The sequence below is a fragment of the Petaurus breviceps genome, unplaced genomic scaffold (assembly GCF_028583685.1).
Source record: "Petaurus breviceps papuanus isolate PSGF00001 unplaced genomic scaffold, PetGlider_PUasm1.0 110, whole genome shotgun sequence".
In the NCBI taxonomy this organism is placed as follows: domain Eukaryota; kingdom Metazoa; phylum Chordata; class Mammalia; order Diprotodontia; family Petauridae; genus Petaurus; species Petaurus breviceps.
Window position 1 is genome coordinate 559,464 of NW_027185597.1, and position 25,191 is coordinate 584,654.

A 25,191-nucleotide genomic window follows, 5' to 3' on the forward strand; every position below is an offset into this window, starting at 1 on the left:
GAGAGAGACAGAGAGAGAGACAGAGAGAGAGACAGAGAGAGAGACAGTGGAAAACGGTGAGTGAATTTTGTTATTGTTCAGTTGTGCCCAACTATCCATGACCTATTTGGGGTTTTCCTGGCAAAGATACAGGAGTGGTTTGCCATTTCCTTCTCCAATTCATTTTACAGATGAGGAGCTTAGGCAAGCAGGGTTAAGTGACTTGCCCAGGGTCACACAGGTAGTAAGTGTCTGAGGCCAGATTTAAACTCAGGAAAATGAATCTTCTTTCTTTTTTTTTCTTTATTTATTTTTATTTTTTGCTTTTTGGAGAGCAGTTGGGGTTAAATGACTCGCCCAAGGTCACACGGCTAGTTTTTATGTTAAGTGTCTGAGGCCAGATTTGAACTCAGGTCCTCCTGACTACAGGGCTGGTGCTCTACTCACTGTGCCACCTAGCCACCCCAAGGATGAAGCTTCTTGACTCTAAGTGCAGTGCTCTATCCACTGAGCCACCCAGCTACCTCTACCTGAAGCATACAGCCTCTTTAATAATTGCTGTCAATAATTCCTTACAGTTTGAACAAAACATCAGTAACATTTAGCATTAGGAGAAAAATTAAAATAATCAGCAATAGATTCCATGAAATCAATACAAAAGAAAATTATTTCAAAAAGAAAAAAATATTTTATAAGTTATTTCTTAAATGTCTACTAGAATTTTATTAAATACTATGTTGGATAACAAATTTTAAGAGCTGGCATTTATAAACTAAGCATAAGAGCAACATAGGTAGGAAGCAGACACAATAACCCCCCCCCTTTTTTTTTTTTGCAATCGGGGTTAAGTAACTTGCTCAAGGTTACACGGCCAGTTATTTCTGGGTGTGGTGCTGAGTATCTGAGGCCGGATTTGATCCAGGTCATCCTGACACTGGAGCCGGTGCTCTTACTCGCTGAGCCACCTGGCCGCCCCTACCCCCCCCCCCCTTTTTTTTTTTTAAAGCAATTGGGGTTAAGTACCTTGCTTAAGCTTACATGGCCAGTTATTTTTTTTTGTGGGTGTCAAGTATCTGAGGCCGGAACCATTCCCAGGTCTCCTGTGCTGGGGCTGGCGCTCTTACTCACTGTGCCACCTGGCCGCCCCAATAACCCCTTTTTTTAGATGAAGAAACTGAAGCTCGGACTGGTTAAGTGCCTGCAGAGGAACTTTATATTCTTTATAAATTTAATTAAAAGTTCTGAAAATTTTCTGGGAATAATCAAACGAAAGAAAGCAAAGTAGGAGCTTCTCATCTCCATGTTTAATGTTCAGTGACTTAGAAGTCATTATTTTAAAAATCTCAAGGAAGCAAGCTTTGTCCCCTCTTTTCTCAATCAACCTCAATGGGCATATCAGGTAGACTCTTTGCCTTAATTTAGACAATGGCCTAATCATCCAATTCTGGAGTATATCAGAAGCTTAGACTTTGTGCCCTGGGGTCCTTCTTCATTCTACTTACTGGCTGAAGCAGGCAAATGAGGGAATCTGCTTGTATGATGATAACAGGCACTGGAGTGATGGTAGTTGCATGAAAAAGGGTCTCCACAGAAGCCATGATCTGGTCAAATCGTCCTGCGAGTCCACCCAAAGTCACAATCAGATCAACCTAAATAAGGTGAAAAAAAAATCCATCTATAAATCAAATACTAAGAGACTTACCAATAATTACAAAGCAAATTAAAACTATTCAATTGTTATTTGTATTAGAAATAGAAAATTGTCATGATCATAGAAACATTTGCCATCAAAATATCATCTGCCTTCAACCTATATAAAAAATTTCATAATCTTTAGTACATATTTCTCATGTTACATGTATCAAATGGGATGTTTTAATCCTTAATTTACAGGATGGTTTATATATGGTGATGACATGAATATGTCAGTGTTTAAATCTGATTATAAATCATTTGCTTTAAATAATACTAAATTAATATTTTTAAGCAAGAAGTCTTAATGCTTGGAGGCAAGAGGGGAAAAGGATCTATTCTTTATTATTATTATTTATATTTTCTTATTAAATTCTTATTTTGTTTCTGTAACAGGGTACCTAGTTATCCTCAATGAATACAATTAAACAGATGAATCACTCTGAGGAAATATGAATTCTTTTTTTTTTTTTGGTAGGGATTAAGTGACTTGCCCAAAGTCACATGGCTAATAAGCTTGTCAAGTGTCTGAGGACAGATTTAAACTCAGGTCCTCCTGATTCCAGGGCTGGTGCTCTATTCACTGTGCCACCTAGCCACACCAATATGAATTCTTTAAAAACAAGTTATGCTAAATGAAATTGTTACCTGATTTCACTAAGGCTCTTATAATATCCTTATGTAAAAGGGGGAGAGATGTGAACTGGTTGAATAAAGAGAACCAGTATGTTGACCAAAGGATCAATTTTATCATTGATGGGGATCACAAGTTCTGCAAAGCTGTGTCTTCTGCCCTGTTCTGTTACACATCATTACCTCTGTCACCATCTCAATCACTTATTCCTCTTGAACCTCAGTGGAGAAAATCTGTAACAACCCATCTCTCAGGCTACTGGTCTTGCTTCTAGACTTGGCCCTTCAAAATCATCACAGAGGAGAGAATACCTTGTAAAGAAAGAATTTATGGTCTCTACCAGTACCACTATCAATTTCAAACCCTCTGCCACCCAGAGAGCTGGCAAGCCAGCTTGGCTGAAGCATCCTGAGGGAGCAACAGATGTCTGGTGGATATACCCAGGACTCAGAACTGAAGATATCTGAGAACAGCAATGTCCTCCAAACCCCCGGTTTTGTATCAAACAGAACTCCCCTAGCCATTATGGAGGAGACCAATCCTTATTTACATGTAACCTAGCAACTGGTTCTACAGATGCTATAGTCCTATCTCTTTGGCAGATACAGCTACTCAAGACCTAGAAAGGAAAGTTCTGCCCTCCAAATTTCTTGGCATGGTTGAACATTAGAAAGACATTTAGATTTATCAGTGGGAATGATATCATTGTCATCGATTTTGCTGCAATACTTTGAAATCCACTGGGCCTTAACATCTGACTTACAGCTAAATCCTTCTCAAAGTTTTGCCTTCTACATTATAAATTGATCTTCAGATCAAGGGCTGTCTGACTTTATTATTTGTGGCTCCTGTGCCCTAGCAAAGTTTTCTACATGTAGTAAACACTTAGTAAATGTTTCTTTTATTTATTAATTCATCAGTGACTTGGAAGAAGACATAGATTACACGTTTAGCAAATATGTAGATGATACAAAGCTGGGAGAAAAAGCTAATACTTTGTCAGCCCTGTCATCAGGTTGAAATGCTGATTTTAAAAAAGGAAGGCATGTATGAAGGGATACAGAAAGAACAAAGCAGGACCAAAAGAACAATAAACACAGGAGTACAAGCAATGAAAATTAGGAGAGTATTAGAAAACAAATTTGGTTAAAAAATGGTCAAAGTTGGGGGCGGCTCAGTGGCACAGTGAGTAGAGCACCGGCCCTGGAGTCAGGAGGACCTGAGTTCAAATCTGACCTCAGACATGTAACACACACACACACACATACACAAAACTAGCCGTGTGCCCTTGGACAAGTCACTTAACCCCAATCGCCCTCCAAAAAAAGGCAAAAAAAAAAAAGGTCAGTTGGCTCAAGATGATTGGTGTTAAAACATCCTTCCTTTCAGTTAGTATTTGTTAAACTCTAAGAGCAGAAAGTTACATGAATATTCACTATTCTTTACACCTCAAAGGACCTCATAACATTTGAAAATAAAATTTAATCACTGTCTGTAGGAAATAGACATCACAATGAATCAGCAATATCTGCAAATCAGTCGTCCAGTTCCTTAGACCAGAGAAAGCCTACTTCTCATTTCCCTACTGTATGCATTTACAAAGGCCAATCAAATAAATTAAATCAATTACATTGATCAGAAGATCATTGTAAGTTGGGGAGCAGGAAGGAGAGGGGAAAAGGACATACCTTTCCGTTGAATAATTATTAAAGCTTACCAACTATCAATATGTAGTGTTTCTATGAATAACTGTACAGAAGGAAAAAAAGGAAATAGAAGTAGAAGAGGAAAAAGTAATTAAGCAATTAATATGAACTTAGTAATACTAGGCTTCTCTTTCTAGGAGTTTAACACAGGGGGCACTTAGGACTTAGAATGAAATATTCACCCAACCCTAGAGTTTATAAAATATGTGAAAAGCCTCAGGTAGTCAAGTATTAATTTAGCTCTCAGAAGGTATATGCTATTAGGAATTCAGCAAATATCAGGCAGGCAGAACAGCAATTAGGTTGAATTAAAAACCATCTCATTTTTTTCCAAACAATACCTGCCTATTTGATGAGGGCTCTGTTTTAATAATATAGGATAAATAACTCCCTCTATTAACATAGAGACATTTCAAAATATATTTACATAATGTATAGTTCTGGTCCATGATTAAAGAGAAAAAAAAAAGACTTGCAGGGTGATTAGAAGTAGAAAAGGCCATAAACTGGTGATCATAAGATGGATATCATAGACCTTAGCCATTATGCCAGGATCAATAGTGAGTCCAGAGCAGGTCACTATGCTAGACTCCAACTACAGATCCCACTTCCACAGACCTGAAGTGAGATATATTGCTCTTAACCGAAAACATTCTGGAATCAGTTTGTTTAGTATCCAACTCTGCCCAGAAATTTGACTTCTGATTCTCAAGATTTTATTATGTATCGTCTTTCATTTTCTGGTATTGCCACTGACTTATCAGAGGGAAAACAATCTCCACTAAAGTAGCTAAGGCCAATAAACCCCTAAATTGTATTTTATCTGTAAAGTTTCCTATCTGTAAAATACAGATGAATTCTAGGGCCAAACCTGGTTCAGTCCAGGATTCCCTGGATTAATTCTGTATCTCTGCCTCTAAAATCTCCTATCTCTTCTTCCAGGTATGGAGTTCTAAACTTGAACCTCCATTTCAGAAGGAACCCGTGCTAAACATTCTCACTTCAAACAAGTCTCAGTTCCTGACTCTGGACTATTCCTCATTTTCCTTCAGCTTCCTTTTACATGCTGTTTTCCTTCCTTTCCACTGAAATTCTGTAATATGAACTTTTTTCACAGTATGATCTTTAAATTTTTTCAGAGAACACTTAAATAATCTCCTGTGTTTTCTATCATTCCCCTCTCCCATCAGCAGAACTGTTCTGGCAAACATCAGAAAGCAATACATGAGATTTAGATAGTATGCCCCCATAGTAGAGAGATATTTCAAATGCTTTTATGGACCCAGAACACACTCTGACTGTGTTTCTGGCACCTGGACTGATTTAGGAACCTTTAGAATTCCACCTGGGTGGACTCTAATTCACTATAAGATTGGAATGCATAAGTCAAATTTGTATTTATAATTAGTATGATGCTATTAGCTGGAAAAAATAAAGACTTCTTTCTCTCCCCCTGTTTTCTAGTTCACAAATGACATACAAAATCAATCATAAATGAAACTTGGGGAAACAGCATGCAGAACTCCCAGATGAAGTTTCCAAATCTAAGAAAAGACTTTTATACTTTTCACAAAGAAATTCTGTAACTTTTATAATTATCTCTGCTCAGCTGAAATCCCTTCTCTGTTATACAAAGCCAGGGCTTGTTATCTCTGTCTTCTTTTCTCCCCACCTGTCCCTGCCACCAATTTCCATGTTCTGACATGAGGACTACTTTACTTTTTTTTTTTTTAAGTAGATAGGACTTTCCATCATGGAATCCTATGAAATTCACAGGAAGGGAATATGACCACATTTATTCTAAGAAAATGCAAAAGAGAAGACTTTCACTGATACCAACTACCATTTTCCCCCCAAAGAAATACATTCAGCTCTTTGTAAATGCAACATTGAAAACATGAGCATTCCCCTTATGACCAAAATTTAAGAAAAGACATGTAGATTCAATAATGATTGCTGAATACAGACTCAGAGGACTTGGGTTCAAGTCTCAGCTCCTCAACAAAACAGTAAAGTTGCTTTCAATACATCATTGCATTCGCTTCAATTTCCTACTGCATGGAGGCCCTAATAATGTCTATCCTGCTGAGTCCCAAAAGCAATGAATTGAAAAAGCTTCATACATTTTAAAGCAATATGGTAATGTTAAGTATGATTTTTTTTTAAATTAAAACCCACTGGAGAGAAGAAAAGTACAGTGCTGGTTGAATAAGAGTCCACATGGTCCACATATTCCCTTCTTTGTCATTTTTCACAGTATAAAATGTTATAAGGGGTGGGGGAGAATGAACAATACCTGGTCCCTTAGTTACAACCCAATAACTGAAAGGTACCGAAGCATGTAAACTGAAAATGTAACTTTACAAGTTATGTGTAGTCTAAATTTTCATTTGGATTAGATGTAATCTAATTTCTAAAATAGACCTTCCTATTGGACGTTTTTTGTGGGTTTTTGTTTATTTTTAACTCAACACATGTGGTTGTTTTAATCCACAAGACAAGGTGGAGGTTAACTGTTGATCCTCTCAGAAAAGAGTCTCAGGGCAAACTGACCATAGTAAGAAGCAATGTTTTGCTCTGCTTCCTGCTTATACCTTTTTCTGATGTGATTCCTTTACAGAGCAGCTCTTTTCTTAAAATTACTGTATCGTTCACTATTTGCTGGTTGATAAACTAAGGTCAGGGAAACAGCCTGAGTGACAGAATTATTTTCTTTAGATTTGAAAGTCTAAGTTTAGTTGAAACAGACTTTGTTCTGGGAAGCACACTGAAGGATAACTCTGCCTAGCAAAATGGTATAGGTTACCAAGGACTATGTGTACATGAGAGGGAGAAGCAAGAGGGAGAGGGGAGGAAGAAAGGTGGTGGGAGTGGAAGAGAAAATATAAAATAGAATGACCTGGGTGGATCTTTCTAGTAAATAGAGAAGATGGTTGAGTGGAGGTTGAGCCTTCATTCAAAAACATACCCTCTACTACTCTAACATTTACAATCCCACATCTGTTAGCTCACTTTGTGTTAAGAATGAACAATTCTCTCTCTAAACAGGGAAAAGTTGGAGAGAAGCGTGTAATAATTACGGTTCTAATATCTAATGAATAAATTTATCAAGCTTTCCTAGAGGAGAATGGATTGAGCAGCATGAGAGTAGCTGATGCTTCGAAGGATGATGCAGTGAGGAAAGCTGTTGAACAAAATGGGAGGTGAGGTAAAAGGGTGCCAAAGATGAACTACCTGTCTTTGTAATTTTGCTAAGAGCTATTCCTCTCCAAGGTACAAGTAACCATCCACAGCAAGTCCAACAAAGCAACTTACAGGAAGAAATGTAACCTGCTTGATTAAAAAGCTTCCATTTAACTTTCAAAGATCTGTCCTGCATTGCACTGAGGCCTGAACTGAATAATGAAATTCTCTGGTCTGATAGTTTGATGCTCTAATTTGAAGACAGAGGACCCTTCAAAGACTGCAGAGAAAGAACTCTAGTATGAGTAAAAAACAAATGATCTGACAAAAGCAGTAATAGTGGAGCAAGTTTTAATAAGCCTGTAAAATATAACCCTCAGTGTCTGTTGCAAAGAACAATGGGTAATCAGAGGAACTGTCAGCCTCATCTTATAGATGATGTAGCATTTGTTGTAGAAGGAAACAAAGAATACCGGTACTTCTTGACAACTTGTGCAAACTGTCCTGGGGGGTTTACAGTATATGACCATTTGGAATTTCATTTCATAACCAATGAGTTGTATCTGAAAAAGTTTGTAACAGGGAAGGATAAACACTTTGTGTTCCAATGGCAAAGGGGCACTTCTAGGCTGTCAAACAAATAGAACCTGTAGAAATACTTCCCCTCATAGCCAGAGTTTGAGTACTTTCATGCTAAAGTGATTCAGACCAAATGACTCAGACCACACAGTGGTTCATCATCAAGCACAGAAAAGACAAGATCTCTAAATGCAATTCCAAATATCTGATGAGAAAAATGAATTTTATATTTTAATCAGAACAGATAAGTATAGTATAAGGAGAAGATATCCTATCTGTAATATCCACCACTTCCAAAAATCTTTACTTTCCACAACCTTCCTATATTTTCTAATTCCATTACGTATCTTGCTTCCTTCCCCAAATACATCTGGCTTCTTCCTAGCATTATAAAAGCAGGTTTTTGTAAAATTTGGTTAAATTCTATGATATATATTAAATATCGGTTAGATACTCAGCAATGCGTCAGGTGATGGAGAGCTAATTATAATAAGATATCATATATCACAATCACCTAAAATGGCTACCAATTAATGACAGGCTAATATTCAAACTACTCAAGTTGGCATATAAAATTCTACATTATCTAATCTCCAATTTATCTTCCCACAACATTCCAACATGACCTTTGTTCCATGTGTTAGTCAACTCTTGTTCCTTGTGGAAAACATGTCCCAGTTTACTCTGACTACCATACTCTGACTACCACCTCCTCTCATTTCCATTAGATTAATTTTAAAATTTAATTTTCATTTCCTAAAATACTGTCTCGCTAACTGTAAGGGTTATGGGATTTAAAGATCTTCCATGCCCCATGGACGTGCTGACATAGCAGAGCAAGAGAAAGCGGAAAGCGAGAGAAAGTGAAAGCCGAGCTAACGGTCCTGCGGTGGCTGGCGGCGGTTGCGGTTGCGGTTGCGGCAACAGCAGAGGCAGTGGCAGCACGAAGCCCTTTTTTTTGAGTTAGGACTGCTAAGGACTTTCTGCTAAGGACTCCTGCTGAGGACTGCCAGGGGCCGGAGCTGCTGGGAGCACGCTGGGTGGTTGCTGTGAGTGGGGAGAGGAGGACCTTTGCCTGAGGTAGCCTGTTCTGTTTTAAAGGCTTGAAAATGTGGGTGCTTTCTACTTTATCTATCTGTGCCAATATCATAACTACTCTGATGGCTTTCACCTTCTGGTTTTGGGACTCAGTCTTTTGGTATCTTAATAAATTTTCTAGTTTATTTCCCCATATGGCAAACATGACATATTTTGTGATGGATAATTATATCAGCATATTTGTAATCTCTATAGGCATTGTGAATATGGCATTGCTGATACACTAACCTTGCTAGAAAACCTCCAATCTATCTCTCACTACTGTCTAACATGAAGTCCATTGTGTTTGCATTTATCAGTTCATGTTCCAAATATGAATTTGTTCACTATTAGTTGATTTAAATTTCATGAAATGCTTTACTCACAACAACCCTAAGAAGGAGATGGTGCAAATATTATTATGAACATTTTCTAGCAGAAGAAACCGAGACTAGGAGAGGTAAACCACCTTGGCCATGGGCATTCAGCTAGCAAGTATCTGAGAAAGGAATCAGACTCTCAAATCTAAGCCCAAGGCTTATCCTACTACAAAACCAGCCGTTGTTTCATAATTAACTTTTTCTGTATATGTATTTTATTCTCCAATGTTGATTATATGTACCATGAGTACAAAGTCTGAACCTATTACCTGTTTTAATTTTTAACTTTTAATTTCTTTTTTAAATTCTGAACTTAGAAAAATAAGTATTTAAATATACAGAGTTGTATATGAAAGAGGGAACATGTATTGTATAGAATTTGCTACAACTGACCTATTCATCTGAGTTCACTTATGAACTTCTTTTTGTTCTCTTCTGTGGTATTTAAATCTTCAACTGACTCCTGTCTTACTTTTCTTCTTTTATTTTGTATTCTATGGATAATTTGGGCAGTTTTCTTTCATGATTTCTTAAAAACAGTATCCAAAATAAAATGACTAATTCTGAAGGAGGGACAAAAAGGGAGAGGGAGTCTATGATCTAGGAGGGTGCTTTGGATTGCCTCTGAGACAACTGTGGAATGGCTGAAACAATCGAATTATATAAATTTAAAGGATGATGAAAGAAATTACTTCAGAGAATGCTGGGTAACAAGAACTGACAGAATAAAGTAAGCAGAATCAGGAGAACTCACACAAAGACAAAACCAGAAAGAAAAAATGACTTTGAAAGATTTAAAAAGTCTGATCAAAGCACTGAAAAAACATGAACTTATAATGAAGCAAGTTAGACATTTCCTGACAGAGAGCCAATAAAAAGCTATATATTTTTTAGAAACAGCCACTGTATGGATTTGTTTGGCTCAACTATGCTTATTTGTTACAAGGTTGGTGTGGTTTCCCATTCTTACTCTCCATTAATGATGTGGAGAGATTGGGGGGGGGGGGCAGTAGAGCAAGTTAGCAATAGTAAAACAAAAAGTTATTAAAACATTTTAATAAAGAGGCACTGCCTTTCTTTTGCTCCCGTAGTAGAGAAAGTCTACTTCCTCTTCTTCCAAAAGGTCCCTTCTCCCTCTTTTAGGATGGTTCTGCAAACCCAATGGTATAAGGTCTCACATGATTGTAACCCTAGAGGTATATTTCTAATTCCTATGCAACCTATATAATTGAAACACTACTGAAATCTGAGACTTGGACTTATACTTATAGAACTATAATAGACATAATGCTGCAGTCACTTCCTCTGCAGCTGCCTACGAGTCAATTCACCAACCACCCAGGCACTTACCCCAATGCTGGCATGTCCAGACCTTAAAAAGAGTCTTTTTTTTTTTTTTTTAAGCAATCAGGATTAAGTAACTTGCTCAAGGTTACAGGGCCAGTTATTTCTGGGTGTGGTGCTGAGTGCCGGAGCCCGGGATTCGATCTCCAAGTCGTCCCAACACTGGAGCCTGTACTCTTACTCGCTAAGCCACCTGGCCGCCCCTAAGCAATTGGGGTTAAGTAACTTGCTCAAGGTTACACGGCCAGGTGTTTCTGGGTGGGTGCTAAGTGTCTGAGCCCAGGATTCGATCTCCAGGTATTCTCAACACTGGAGCCAGTGCTCTTACTTGCTGTGCTACCTGGCCGCCCCTCTTGTTTTGTTTTTGTTTTTGTTTTTTTTCGGGGGGGGGGGCGGAGCAGGGGGAGAAGATCATTAGACATTAAGGCATCACTGTGCTTGCCATCAATATTTGTACTAACCAACCTATCTGGAGTCACTACCACAAACTAAGACTTCAGTCCCACTTAAGTCTTACTTTGGCTATAAAAACAACAATAAACAGCAGCGACAGCAAAAAGAACCTCAGTGTGAACTACAAAACCTTGACTAAGCGGATAAATGAAATCTTTTTTGTTTACTGTTCAGTTTTCCTTTTTTGTTTGTTTGTTTGTTTTTGGTTTCGTGATACTCTATCTTGCCAAGAGTTGGTGGTATAAAAATTTCAGTTAATTTAGTTAATATCTGTGACACTCAAACTCCCTACAAACCAATTCTTAAACCAATCCCTTCATCTTCAGGCAAAGTAAATATGTTAATGTGTAATGTTCAGAAGATGAAGTGCACGCCAGGGCTCACCTCATTCCTACTTCCTACACAGTGATAAGCACTATTTTCTTTTCTCTTCTTTTTTAAAACAGAAAACACTAGAATTGGCCACAAAATGGCATAGAACCGTTATCATAGAAATTTGTGAGTCAGAGAAGTGGAAGATTGAGTTTCCAGGTCTGAATATCCCACTAACTATTGATAAGACAGGAAAGTCTCATAAAGCTCTTCTCCCAATCCCTGAGCCATTCACACTCATTAACTGAGCTGCTAAAATGTGTGTCCTAGTATATATCTCCCTTCAGTTCTCTAGCCATGATATTTACTCACAAGGTAAGTAAACAAATTCATTACAAATTAAATGTCCTTATTATTACTAATAAGCACAATCATAATCCCATCTATTATCATTTCCCAAGGCAAGTACCCACAACTTACAATATTCCTGACCAAGGGATTATATATGAGGAAAAAAAAAAAGGGAGAGGGAAATTTTATAGCCCACTAAGCAACCTCAGGCAGTTATTCTATTATACCTGCAATTACTTTCATAATCAGTCTCCAAGACAGAGCCTTCTTTACATTGTCTGCACTATCTGTGTCTGGGCCATGCTGGAATTCAGAGATAAAATGGTCCCTTTCACATAAGGTCAGAATGCCTTCCTCAGTGGGGCATCTGTGCCAACGAAATCTCTAATCCTGTGCATTATTATGAAATTTTATCTGCCAAGTAAGCCATCAAACTGAGATTTCTAGTAAGTAGATAAACTTCACCCTCGTCCAGGGGCCTATAAAAGCATGCGTCTGTTCAGGCATGGATGGATTAGGTGCCATATTCTCTAAGGCAGTAGATTTTTTTAAAATATATTTGTACCAACACCTCCTGAGATGCCTCAAAGCCATGGGCTTATCTATTTTCCCTTGTTGCACAGTGTTAAAAAAAAAAAAAAAGTAAAAAGGATGACTGATGTTTTAGGAGGTGATACAGAGGCCAAGATTTCAACTGCTCCTTTTTTAAGGCATGGCCAAATGATCTAGGAACGAAAGAGTCAAAGTGACTGCCTGCTGCTCTGTTTGAAGGCAAGAAATATTTCTTAACAATTCTCCCCTTACCTCATGCTTGGCTGGCACAATTCTTGCTCTGAAGTTTGAAACCATGTACAGTGTTATTTTTAAATTCCATATATATATATATATATATATATATATGGCAAGGACAACAATAAATTGAGTAATAACATGATTACAGGTATACACCATCTATCTTCCTTGAAGCAAGGAGTACTTTCACATAAATTATCTCTTTTATTCAACATAAGTTCCCTATCCTTGTGGTGGGGGAGCTGGAGGAAGCAAGTGACACAGGGAGCAAATAAGAAGCAAAGAAAGGTTGGGGAATTTGCCTAAAGTGAAAAAATGAATCATTTTTAAAGGTTAAGCAAGAATTCTTCATAAGCATCTATTGATAAATTGCCACCAAATGAATTGTAAAGTGGGTGCTTTTATTAGTTTAGCTTTCCATCAGGCTTCCCAAAGTCATCAAGATTTATTGTTGCCAAGTTAAAATGCTTATGTACTTTTTCCTCAGCTTCTATTTCAAAAGCATAAGTAATTAGGACTAAGGCCAGGATCTAGAGAAGAAAGAAAACCCAAGACTGAGGAGAAGGGCTCATATAGCCCTACTTTCTAGAATGGTAAATGCTCACACTTGCAGATAATAGGCAAAAAAAAAATGTGATTGCATTAAAATTTGGACCTCCTTGCTTGATTCTGACAGTCCTGTTGACTCTAGATTAGCAATCAATCTTCAATCAACCTTTATTAAGTACCTATTAGGTATCAGTTGCCATACTAAATATTGGGGATGCAAAGACAAAAGACTTCAAGGAACTTATATTCCAACAAGCTTACACTATTAAAGTACTATTGGTTCAACAATAACATTTGCTACTAGGCACCTTGTAGAATCAAGAAAGGTGTAGGACTATGGCCTATAGGTATCTTTAAAATTCAGTCCCTGATCTCACAGTACCATTAGTAGGAGCCATAAAGAGGCCATTGTCAGAAGGCCAGTAACAGTAGAAATTAAAATAAGCAACAGGACTGAAATTTGAACAAAAGCACAATGTACGCTAAGGTCAAGGTTCTCCAGATTTATGCTTCAGTTTGACAACTATGGCACTAAGATCTACAGAAGGTCAAGCCTCTACTTCCTACCTACCACTTCACATGACATGAAAAATCAAGACTCAAATATCTTGGTGCCACTGGGAAGCCAAAGGAAAGTATGTTCCCTCTTTTTTGCAAGACCATGACCTCTCTGGAGGAAAAGGCAATATATGAACACCAACAGATACCCAACTATAGCCGTTCAGGAAAAAAAAAAAAATCAATCAAGCTGTAGCCTGGCTGAATCAGTGTGTCATTTTTTATCTTTCAGACTATCAGAACACATCCTTTTCTATCATTATTTTTTCATTTAAGGGCATTGCTACAATTGATTTTGGGAAACATTCAGAGCAAATAAAATCTCGGAGCAAATAAAGTCACAGCACCTGGAACTAAGAACAGAATGAAAGAGGATTGTCACTTGTCCTGCCTTATGGCTTTACAGGGACATCACAAAATGCAGGGTGGGGAAGAGGATGAATTTAATCCTCTGATGGACTACCCTGTACTTTATATATCATTTTACTCTTTACATCATAACTATTAACTATCTTTTCTGACCACAATCTTCTATTCCTCCCCAAATACTGACAAAACTTTTTGAGAGGCTTGGGAAATTTTCTGAATACACAAATGACCAAGATAATTACATCTTTGTGACAACTGATTGCTTCCTTGCTACATGGACAAAGGTTAGTGAAAGGAGATGTTACACTGGTTTTGCTATTATTGCTATTATTTTTAAATTTAATATAATTTATTATAACCAGAATAGTAAGTCATTGTTGCCACTACCAATTTGTTGGAATGTAGAGTACACACACACACAAACACACACACACACACACCCCTCTAGAGTAGCAAATATCAAAATAAAAAAGATTAAGACTAATTTAGAAAAAGATTCTATATATGAAGAAGAGTTGAACAATGTATAGTGAGAAATACATTTAGGAGTGGGTAGAGCCAAGATGGTGGGATAAAGGCCAGGATCTTTCTAAGTTCTCTCAAATTTTCATCCTACTCAAAAATAACACCTCAAAATGAATTCTGGAGCAACAGAACCAAAAAAGGATGGGTTAAAATCATTTTCCAGCCCAAAACAACTAAGAAGGTCTGTTTCACTGGGGTGAGAATAGAGTACAGTCCAGGGCAGCATAGGCAAGTCTTGGGGGAAACTGAGTCTACAAAAGCTGTGGGTTCTACAGCCCTCAACCCATAGGAAGTTGATGGCCAACTGGTTAGAAGGATATTATAGTATTTTTGGTAGCACACAGACCAGGAGTACAGTGACAATAGCTCTCCTTAAATCATATCACCTTGGAAGAACTGAAAACTTATAGACCCCTGGAACTAGCTCTGAAAATAAAAGCATGAGAAACTTTAAGCTTAGGACTGTGTCCCCTGTACCCTAGGAGCAGATCCTAATATTAACATAAATTTAAAAGTCAAGAAATAGGCTAGAAAAATGAGCAGACTAACAAACAAATTAACTATAGACTGTTGCTATAGTGCCAAGGAAGATCAAAACACAAACTCAGAAGAATATGACAAAGTCAAAATATCTACATTCAAAACCTCAAATAAAATGGCCCCAAAAGAAATCCTGGAAGAGTTCAAAAACTTCAAAAATCAAATAAGAAAAGTAGAGGAAAAACTGGGAAAAGAAATGAGTGTAATGCAAGAAACTCACAGCAACAACAAAAAAAGAGTCAATAGTTTGATAAGAAACACAAAAAATAATACCTTAAAAAATAAAATAGACCAAATGGTAAAAAGAGGTACAAAAATGCACTGTAGAGAAGGACTACTTAAAAAGCAGAACTGGTCACATGTAAAAAATATGTACAAAAAATTCATAGAAGAAAAGGATTCCATAAAAAGTAGAGTTTTATATATATATAGGAGATACGAAAACACACTGAAGAAAATAGTTCTTTTAGAATTGGGCAAATTGAAGTTACTGACTCCATTAGAATCAAGAAACAGCAAAACAAAATCAAATGAATAAAAAAAAAAACTCAAAAAATGTGAAATATCTAATTGGAAAAACAACTGAGCTGGAAAATAGATTCAGGAGAGATAATTTAGAAATTATTGAACTACCTGAAAGCCATGATCAAACAAAAAAAAAAAGAGCCTAGACATCATCTTTCAAGAAATTATCAATGAACACTGCCCTGATATGCTAGAAACAGAAAGTAAAATAGAAATTAAAAGAATACATTGATCATCACCTGAAAGAGATCTCAAAAATTTATTTTTCAAAATGAAAACTCCCAGGAATATTATAGTCAAATACCAGAGCTCCCAGGTCAAGGAGAAAATATTGCAAGCAACAAGAAAGAAACAATTCAAATATTGTGGAGCCACAATCAGAATAAAACAAGATTTAGCAGCTTCTACTTTAAAGGATTAGAGGGCTTGGAATATTATAGGAGAAAAGGAGCAAGGATTACAATCAAGAATCACCTACCCAGTAAAACTGAATATAATTCTTCAGAGAGAAAATAGATATTCAATGAAATAGAAAACTTTCAAGTATTCCTGATGAAAAGACCAGAGCACAACAGAAAATTTAACTTTCAAATATAATACCAAGGAGAAGCGCAAAAATGTGAACAGGAAAGAAAAATCATAAGGAATTCAATAAGGTTAAACTGTTTACACACCTACTCAGGAATGTAATTTTGTAACTCTTAAGGACTTTATCATTATAAAAGTTGTTACAAGAAATTTTATACACACACACAAAGACATATATATATATATACACATATACACATACAGATATATGTCTGTATATATACATATATCTCTTTATATATATATACACATACCAACACATACAGATACACACATAAAATCATTATATTAAATTGTTATGTAATATATGACAATATATTCTATAATATATATTATAACAATGTAGTATATATATTTAAGATGGAGAGAATTTGGAACTCAAAAAAATTTTAATGTTATAAATTATTTGCATATGTAATTAGAAAAAAATCAAATATTCTTAAAAAGAAAAATGAATTAGGTCAATCTAAAGGGAAAAGCAATAATGATAATGGCAAAGAGTTTCCCAGAAAATGCAATTAAGTTGCAAAATGGATGTGTGTGTGTGTGTGTGTGTGTGTGTGTGTGTGTGTGTGTGTGTGTGTAGAAGAATATATTAGAGCACTGGAGAATGGTGTCTGTCAGTGGATATTGAGTTCCCAACAGTTTACATGAGCCATTGGGACCCAAGGGACCACGACTATACCTGAAAAGAAAATATTTTCTTTCTTCAGTCCTAGAAGAAAAGCTCAGGAGAGATGAAAAGTATCTGCAAATAAAATTTTGGGGAGTCAATGGCCTAAAGCATTTCTTTACCTCTCAAGAGATTTCACCTCCCACCTACCTCCATGATGTCCTACTACAACAGCAACAACAACAAAATTGACAAACACATTGCACTCCAAAGTTTGCAAAATCCTCCCATGATAGAAGTATACTGAGCCTGCTCTCCTATTTCCCTCTTTAAGTTATAGTTTATAAAATAATATTAGGACAGTATTTCAGCATGAAGTACTTTCTAGGCTTAAGTAAATGAGAAATGTTAACCAGTCTTTCTTTAATTATGAATTATGAAGTAATTCCCTGCACTGAAAACTTTTTTCATCATATTTATCAAAGGCCTAAATAGTTTATAAATGGGAAAGATGATTAGCCAAGGGAAAGAAAGTCTGATTATTTCAGTTACCAGAAGTATCTCTGGATTTCACCTGTGATTAGGAAAAAAAGGGAGGATCCTTAGGAAGGGCCTTGCAATTTGAAATTCTGAGAACTTTTAGCTTTTCATTATTTGGAAATATATACATGTATGTATAGAAATGTATGTGTACATGTCTGCGTGGGTGTGTATCTTTTCAACTTATTACATTCATCTCTCTCATCTTTGTGACTTCCTGTAGGCTATCATGCCTAAAATTCAATTTTTACTCTTCTGCCTCTTTGAATTCTTAATTTCCTCAAAAAATCTATTCTGATGCCCTCTCTCCTACTTGAGGCAGATGAAGAAGTAGAAGATTTTTCAGGTGATGTGAGAATTAGGAATTTGAACCTAAGAAGTCTTTAAAAAAAATAGTGTCCTCACTACTCTATGATGACTGATAACCCCCTCAAATAAAATATTTAGTGACATACATACTTCTACTTGAGATGAAGAGAGTAGCAAAGCTCAATGCCTCACTTCTGCTTTCACTAAGTGACCCATTCCTTAATCTGAATATGTTTTTTTATTTCACTAGCCAAAATTTGGCTTAATTTCAATCAATTATGTAAATGAGAGACCCAACATACCATAAAACTTTTGCCTTTATGTCTCCAGCCACTAGCACAGAACCTGGTGGAACACAGTATTTAACTTAATGTGGATTTTGAAGTTGCTTCCAGCTCCAAATCTAGGATGGAAGAATGATCTAGGATGGACCAGACCTGTGATTTCATCAGTGTAGGTGATATCCCAGTGAAGAAAATCCCTCTATTAATGTAGATTTGCAACTGTTCTATAATTTATATGGTCTCAAAAAGACATCTTAGACATTGATAAGTTAAGTGACTTTCCCAAGGTCACACAGTCAACCTATATCCAAAGTAAAACTTGAAATCAAGCTTTCCTGCCTGTGAAGAAATTTCTAGCCATGCTGTTTTACAGAAAAATTAGAAAATTGATTTAGATTTTGAAAACAAGAATCTAATTGTGAGACTTCTACAGCTGCTACAAATAATAGGTACAAGTATTTACTATTTTCTAAGCTTCAGTTACAGCTTCTGAAAATACTGTTATTCAATTATTCAGTATATTACAATAATCTTTTTATCTAAAATTGGTAAGCAACAGCAAAAAATACTCAAACAAGAGAGGATTAAAGAAGAAACTATAAACACTGACATTTCTTCTTTTTGAAAGGGGAAATATTAACAAGTAAGTCAATAATGAAATATCATATTTATTTTTGTGTTTCATAACTGTGGTGGATTTTTTTCAGGATTTTGACTCTGATAGCAGATAATATTCATGAAGTACTTCAAAGATAAATATAAGGATATTGTTGTCAATAAGAATCTTCCCCTCTAGTCCTTCTTCACTGCCTTATTACAGGACATAGAGGGGACTCTTGAATTCCTGACGGTCAAGACAGGGAATGATCATAAATTGACAATAACAGTTTTAGAGCCGGAAGCGATCTTAGATGCCCCCTAGCCACCATGTAAAAGATGAAGAACTGAGGCACACAGAGAGATGAAGTGACTTGTCCAAAGTCATAACAAAGAGAACAGGAATAAAAGTCAACATCCCATACTACTCACATGGTATCTCTGTACTGGCCTGGAGCCAGACCCCCTGATGTTCTACAGCTAGATAAACCTAGCTAAGTTTTAGAAGGGCTCGTGATATAAAGTTTCTTGTCAGAGCAGAAATAGACCCCTAAGGGACAGAGCAGTTGGAAGAGTGACCAAGCTAATAAAATCACAGATACCTGACGCAGTAAAATATCATTCATTACTCTATTCATTCAATATTTCTAAGTAAATGCAATTTTGAGGGAGTATTGTTTACTTATCTGTTATGATGTTTTAAAAGAAATGACATAGTAAGAGTCAAAAATATTATATCAAACTAAAGAAAAACAAAGCTATACCTTTCCCACCAACATCTTTACTATATCCTTTTTTAAAAAGAGTTGCGCAACTTTTAAGTGTATTTTTTCTACCAGGGCAAAGTAGTATGTATCATTTCATTTAAACGAAACTCATTATTTTTATTGACAGCTTGTCATATTTTTGGATTTAGAATCAGTGCTTTTAAAATAATAAATGTTCAAGGTCAATTTGGTTATTGGTTAATTATGTAGGTAAGTTATCTAACCTTTACTGACCTAATTTACTTCATCTGTAAAAGAACTGAAACTCATTAGGTCCCCTGAGTGCTATAATTCCATAAATACTTCAAAATAACACATATATTATTTTAATTAAGACCAATACAAGTGGAATACAAATGTCATGACATATCTCATTTATATTGAGGATCACTATTCAATGCAGACTATAATGTAGCAAGTCATCAAAATTTCTTTTCATTATTTGTTAAAACCTACATGCAATCTAATTTACCCAATAGTTATTGAGCAGCTCCTATGTTCATGACCTATGGTATGTCAATGATTATACCATCAGTGGCAATAGAAATCTAATGGTTTCTCTCTGAGCCCTATAGAATTGAAAAATAAGCAACTCACACAGAAGATTGATGTTTCCATCAATAATTGGGATTTGAGGTTACAGAGTAAATCCTACTCTGGAAGAACCAAGACATAGGACCTTCACTCTGTCCTAATGTGGTTAGAAATACTTAATGAGTGTAGGAAGGGGTACAGAAGATTCACTTACTTTACATATGACTAAGAGGGATAAAAAAGGATATGTCATTCCATATACTGATCAGTGCTTTTAATAACTTCAAAAAGACATTTTAGACATCAACACATAAATGTATGAACTAGAAAATACCAATAGAAAAGGAGAGAGAGAGGGAGAAGAGAAGTCCACATAAGATAAATAAAGTACTAGTCGACTTTTTGAAATCTCCAACTAAATGTTTACTTTTTTTGCCCATGAATAGGCTGGCTACCCAACACCATTTTCAAGCCATCCAGTTTAGCTCAGCTTATATATTACTGCTAATCAAAATAGAATTAGTTTACTTTTCTAAAAAACATAGCAGTATTTACTCAGATTCCTACTTGCCTCCAAATTACTCTTAAATTTCTCCCAAAGGAAGTTGTCTTATACTGTGCAGAGTTTAAATTTGGCTTATCTGTCCCTTTATCCCCCTCAAGTGGTGCTAAACACCATTGTAAGTGGAATGCTGAAAAACGTCTGCCTCCAGCAATTCTTAATTCATTCACTTAGTTCTGCTTTTTTCATATGAAAATACAACCTGGCTTCTAAAAGGGGACAGCTCTCTATTCCTACTGAACTTTTGAGCCATACCCATTTTTTTTAAAGTGCCCAATCTCTGACATATACTTTCTATGTAAGAAGTCATTTCTCCTCTACTTGTCCTGAAGAACTAAGACTATGCATTACAAAGAAAGTTCCAACTTGTACTGACAGGAACTTTCGAATTCCCAGATGAAATAATAGGTGCAGTTTCTATCAGTTTAGCAAGCATTTATTAAGTTCCTACAACATGTTATAAGCTAAGGATAAAAGAATGGCAAAGCATTCCCTATTACCAAGGATTTTACATTCTAATAAGTTAACATCATACATAAATATATACTTGCACAATGTGCATCCATACACACACGCGCACACACACACACACATATTTACAGTATGAATGGACTCCTTAATTCAATTCCTTATCCAGTATGATGAAATAAGTTCAACTAAGCTTTACATACTTTCAAAAATATTGATAGCTTTTCTAAATAGCTAGAGTTGCCATATATATTTGAGAAAATAATAAATTTTGAATCACTACAAAATAATATAGAACTATCTTCATATAAATATTTTTTCTGGACATTTTTATTGAGAAGTTGAAGAAAACATTCTCAAAGCTGCTGCAATGAGTTCTCTTCATTTAGATTTAGAATTGTTCACAGTGTTATAACAAGATATTCACTTATCATTTTTAGACTATAAGCATATAAAAATCTGTTTCCATTATGTGAATTAGGTATTTTTTCTATTGTTAATACTGTTGACATAAAACAATTTCTTAGTTATAGAAGGATTCTTATCAAAACAGTTCGTTAAAATGTTTAGGGGGGAAAAAATCAAAATACTAAGCAGAAAAAAAAAAAAGATAAAGCTAAAAGAAAATAAGGTCACAGATAGTCCCAAAGTAGGAAATTCAACAGGAATGATTTCTGCTTGGCACCAAGGGCTCTATAAAGAATACACTGTTAAAATTACAAACAGATTAATTCTATGAAAATTAAGTATTATGTTCACAATGATAACTCAAAAACTCACAGACTCTAAGAGCTGAAAGGGACTTTATTTCAACCTTTCCAAAAATCCTTGAAGATTCCCATCTAAAGCACACCAAACATGTGGAAGAAAAATAATTTAATGAATCAACTGATAAGCATTTATTAAGTTCTTGCTATATATCTGATAATGTATTCAGTTCTTGGGATACAAATACAAAAGGTAAAGCAATCTACTTTCTAGAGGCTTAATCTCTAAGAAGTCTAAGAAGAACATATCTAATCCCTCTAAGACTGCAAATACTTGAAGACAGCTATCACATCCCCCTAAAGCTCCTCTTCTCCAAGTAAAACCACTCTTTCATGTGATCCTTGAATATCAAGGCCACCATTTCTTCCTAGACAGTTTCCATCTTATTAGTGTCCTTTCTACTAAAAACTGAATGAAATTCTTTAGATGTAGCTTGAACACATCTTGATATTATAATTTCCTTGAAAGCAAAGACTTTCTTTGTTATTGGCAGTGACTGGCACATAGTAGGTACAAGGATCACTTAAATTTTTATTTCTTTTTTTGGGAAGGGATAGCAAGGCACTAGGTATGTATGACATTATTTCACTGATATAAGGATCAATCCAGTGAAGCAATAATCTCTACTAATGAGGATCTGCAATTTCTGGCACTTTTAAAGAACTGGCTACAGCATGTAGAACTTAAGTGACTTGTCTAAGGTCACAAAAGCAGTAAGCCTTTCAGAAATGAGCCAATTTATTTATCCACTATGCTATAATGACTCATTCTTTAGAATGTCATCTCTCACTTCATACATCTTAAGATTTCATTGTTGGGTTTGTTTGTTTTTAGCTATAATGAATTATAGACAGAAGACAAAACTACTCAAATTTTCCTTTACATCTTTTTTCTCTACCAATGAAAATGATCTTTGGACTGGAAAGGACAAAAGAAAATTAATGAAGAGTTCATACTCAAGTTAAATATAGACATGGTAAGAATATGCTTAGCTGCCCTGTGTAAACTGGATTTCATTTACTAGAAAATTTCTATAGTATATTATTAAAAGGATGATATGCAAACACTTATTAAGTGAAGCATCAAATCCATCACAGGTCTTGGCAGACTACCTTCATTTCATGTGATTATAGATCAGAAAATTATTACAGATCAATATCTCTACATTTCAGCTAAGTATTTCACAAAATCTTTCTTGTTATCCTTGTGGATAGGGTGGAGAGGTGCATATTAGACAATAATCTTATCTGACTGAAAGACTACAACTCAAAGCATCTCTGTCAGCCAGTAAGGAGGTCTGTGATGCACCATTACAGGAAAATCTCGTTGGCCCTGTGTCATTCAATATCTGTATTAATGTATGAAAGGAGGGATTCAAATGCTTGCTTATTGAAGGTGAAAAATAACAAAAACCTTAGAGAGATACATAATATGGTAAGACAGAGTCAGTATTCATCATAATACTGAATGGCTAAAAGATATACTGAATATGGTAGAATAAAATTTGAAAGTACAAATGTGACATTTTACATTTGAGTTCAAAACATCTGCTGTAACATATGGGATAAAGTGAACCAAGGCAAGATAACAGGTCATGTGAAGGCTTCATCAAACTACAAACTGAATCTGAATTGACAGTATAAAATGGCTGCACAAAAGGAAAAGTTTAGCCTCTATTAATAGACATACACTCCAGATTGGAGTGCTTGTCCAGTGATTAAGAAGTAGACATTCTACTGAAGGAAGTGAACTGCATCAGTCTTAACATTCTTGCTATAAGGAAAAATAGAAGAAAAAAAAGGAAGTTGCCTCTAAAAGGAAGGAAGACTCTTTGGAGAGGAAAATAAGAGAGCTAAAGGAGCCATTCATTCATTCAGAGACAAGAAACATCATTTCATGGCATAATTTGTCACTTCATACTGGAGAGTTCATGTTAACCATTTGCAAAATGAAATAACCATTGGATATCCTGTACCCTGATGTCAAAAAACTCCATCTGGTGTGTTGTATTTGTCTTTGACAACACATTGATACACTAGAAAAAGTCTGGAACACACTTACCAGGAAACAGAAAGTACGAGGATCATATCAAACTATTGGTTTTATGAAGTTTCAATTGAATGAGAGAAGGCTTAAGAAGGAACCTAATAGGTGTTTTCAAGTATCCGAAGAGCTATAATGCAGAGGCATCACAGTTATTCTGTTTGGCCCAGGTACAGGTACTACCATGTTGGAAAGACAAAAAATGCATGGCTCAAATATTCAAATTAACATGTGGTGTCATTGATTTAGTAGCACTTTTTAACAACAAAGAGAATAAGACATCAATGCCTGACCATCCTGTGCAACTCTTGTTCATGTTCTCCCAAAATATACACCAAAGGGGTCCAGTTTACCTTTGATGTAATTGACTGATGACATCACTTACTGTTATTCTTCACTTCAGTTCTTTGTTATAGCCTGCTCATAAACACTATGTACCTCCGTCTGTGATTGTCTGTGAGACAATCATCTTTAGTTCTTTAAAACGAGTGGTATGCCATGACTTTTTGCCATACAGTAACACTGGTAAAATGTTGATATTGAGAAAGATAGACCGTTCTGGAGACTAGCCAGGTAAAATGTGGAAAGAATTAATTCTTCATAGCAAACTATGAAATACAGAAAGAAGCCAAAATGCGCCTCAGGTCTAAGTAGCCTCCTCCTCCTCCTTCTGCACTGACAATAGAAGACTGGCAGAAAAGAGGAAAGAAAATACTAAGATTCCTAGAACTTTTAGACTGTCTATAAAAATAGCCCATCTACGGGCACTCTAAATGTCAGATGCTTGTCCAGTGATTAAGAAGTATTCCCTTTCTTTAAAAAGACTATCAGAGGCCTTGAGTCTATGAATATATGAAAAAACCAACTCTGGAGAACTTTAAGGTTTATGTATTATATTTCTTCAGCATAAAACAGGTTACATAATAAAATAGGGCATCTTTGAACAAAGAACAATCAATCAATCAATAAACATTTTATTTATTAAGCTTTGCTAAGTGCCAACTATTATTCTAAGTGTTATTCCTTTCCCCAGAAATATTTTTGGGCTTTCAGTTAGATTATGTTCAGCATATTGGGCAGTATAGTAATATATTCAGCCAAGAGAGTAAGGCATCTTAGAGGTAAATTTGGAATTATTCCTTTATATAAGACAAAGATTGAAAAATGCATAGTTCTTACCTGCATATAGCTCACAAACTTAGTGAAGGGAACGTTTATCCATAGATACCAGTATCAACTTCTTTTTTTTTTTAATAACATAAGGAAAGCTTTATTATAGAAGTTGGTGCCTGAGCTAAATCTTTATGGAAATAAGGGATTCTACAATATAGAGGGGAATAGGGAGTATATTTCAATTATGTCTCTCAATTAAAAAAGGCAATTCACAAAGAAAGTAATATTGGGTGGAAGCAGTGTTATATGATAGGAATCACTGTATGCCCTGAGTTATGAGGCTCAGCCCTGTCTCTATCCTTAATATAACAGGTCTCCTTCTTAAGATTATTTTGTTTTATCTTTGTTTAATTTCTCCTCCCTCACCACTCAGAAGGCTGTCCACTCTTTTTTTTTT

At 35.7% G+C, this 25,191-nt stretch overlaps 1 protein-coding gene across 5 annotated transcripts in view; it reads right to left on the minus strand.

Moving 5' to 3' along the window:
• The window catches only part of LOC138155734 (thiamine pyrophosphokinase 1-like), a 479,265-nt gene that overhangs the window by 175,436 nt on the left and 278,638 nt on the right, over positions 1–25,191 (minus strand). For all 5 annotated transcript variants that reach the window (XM_069081026.1, XM_069081104.1, XM_069080982.1 and 2 more), the window contains one exon: positions 1,482–1,628. In XM_069081026.1, the coding sequence (XP_068937127.1) occupies positions 1,482–1,628 (147 nt within the window). The remainder of the gene's footprint in view (positions 1–1,481; positions 1,629–25,191) is intronic.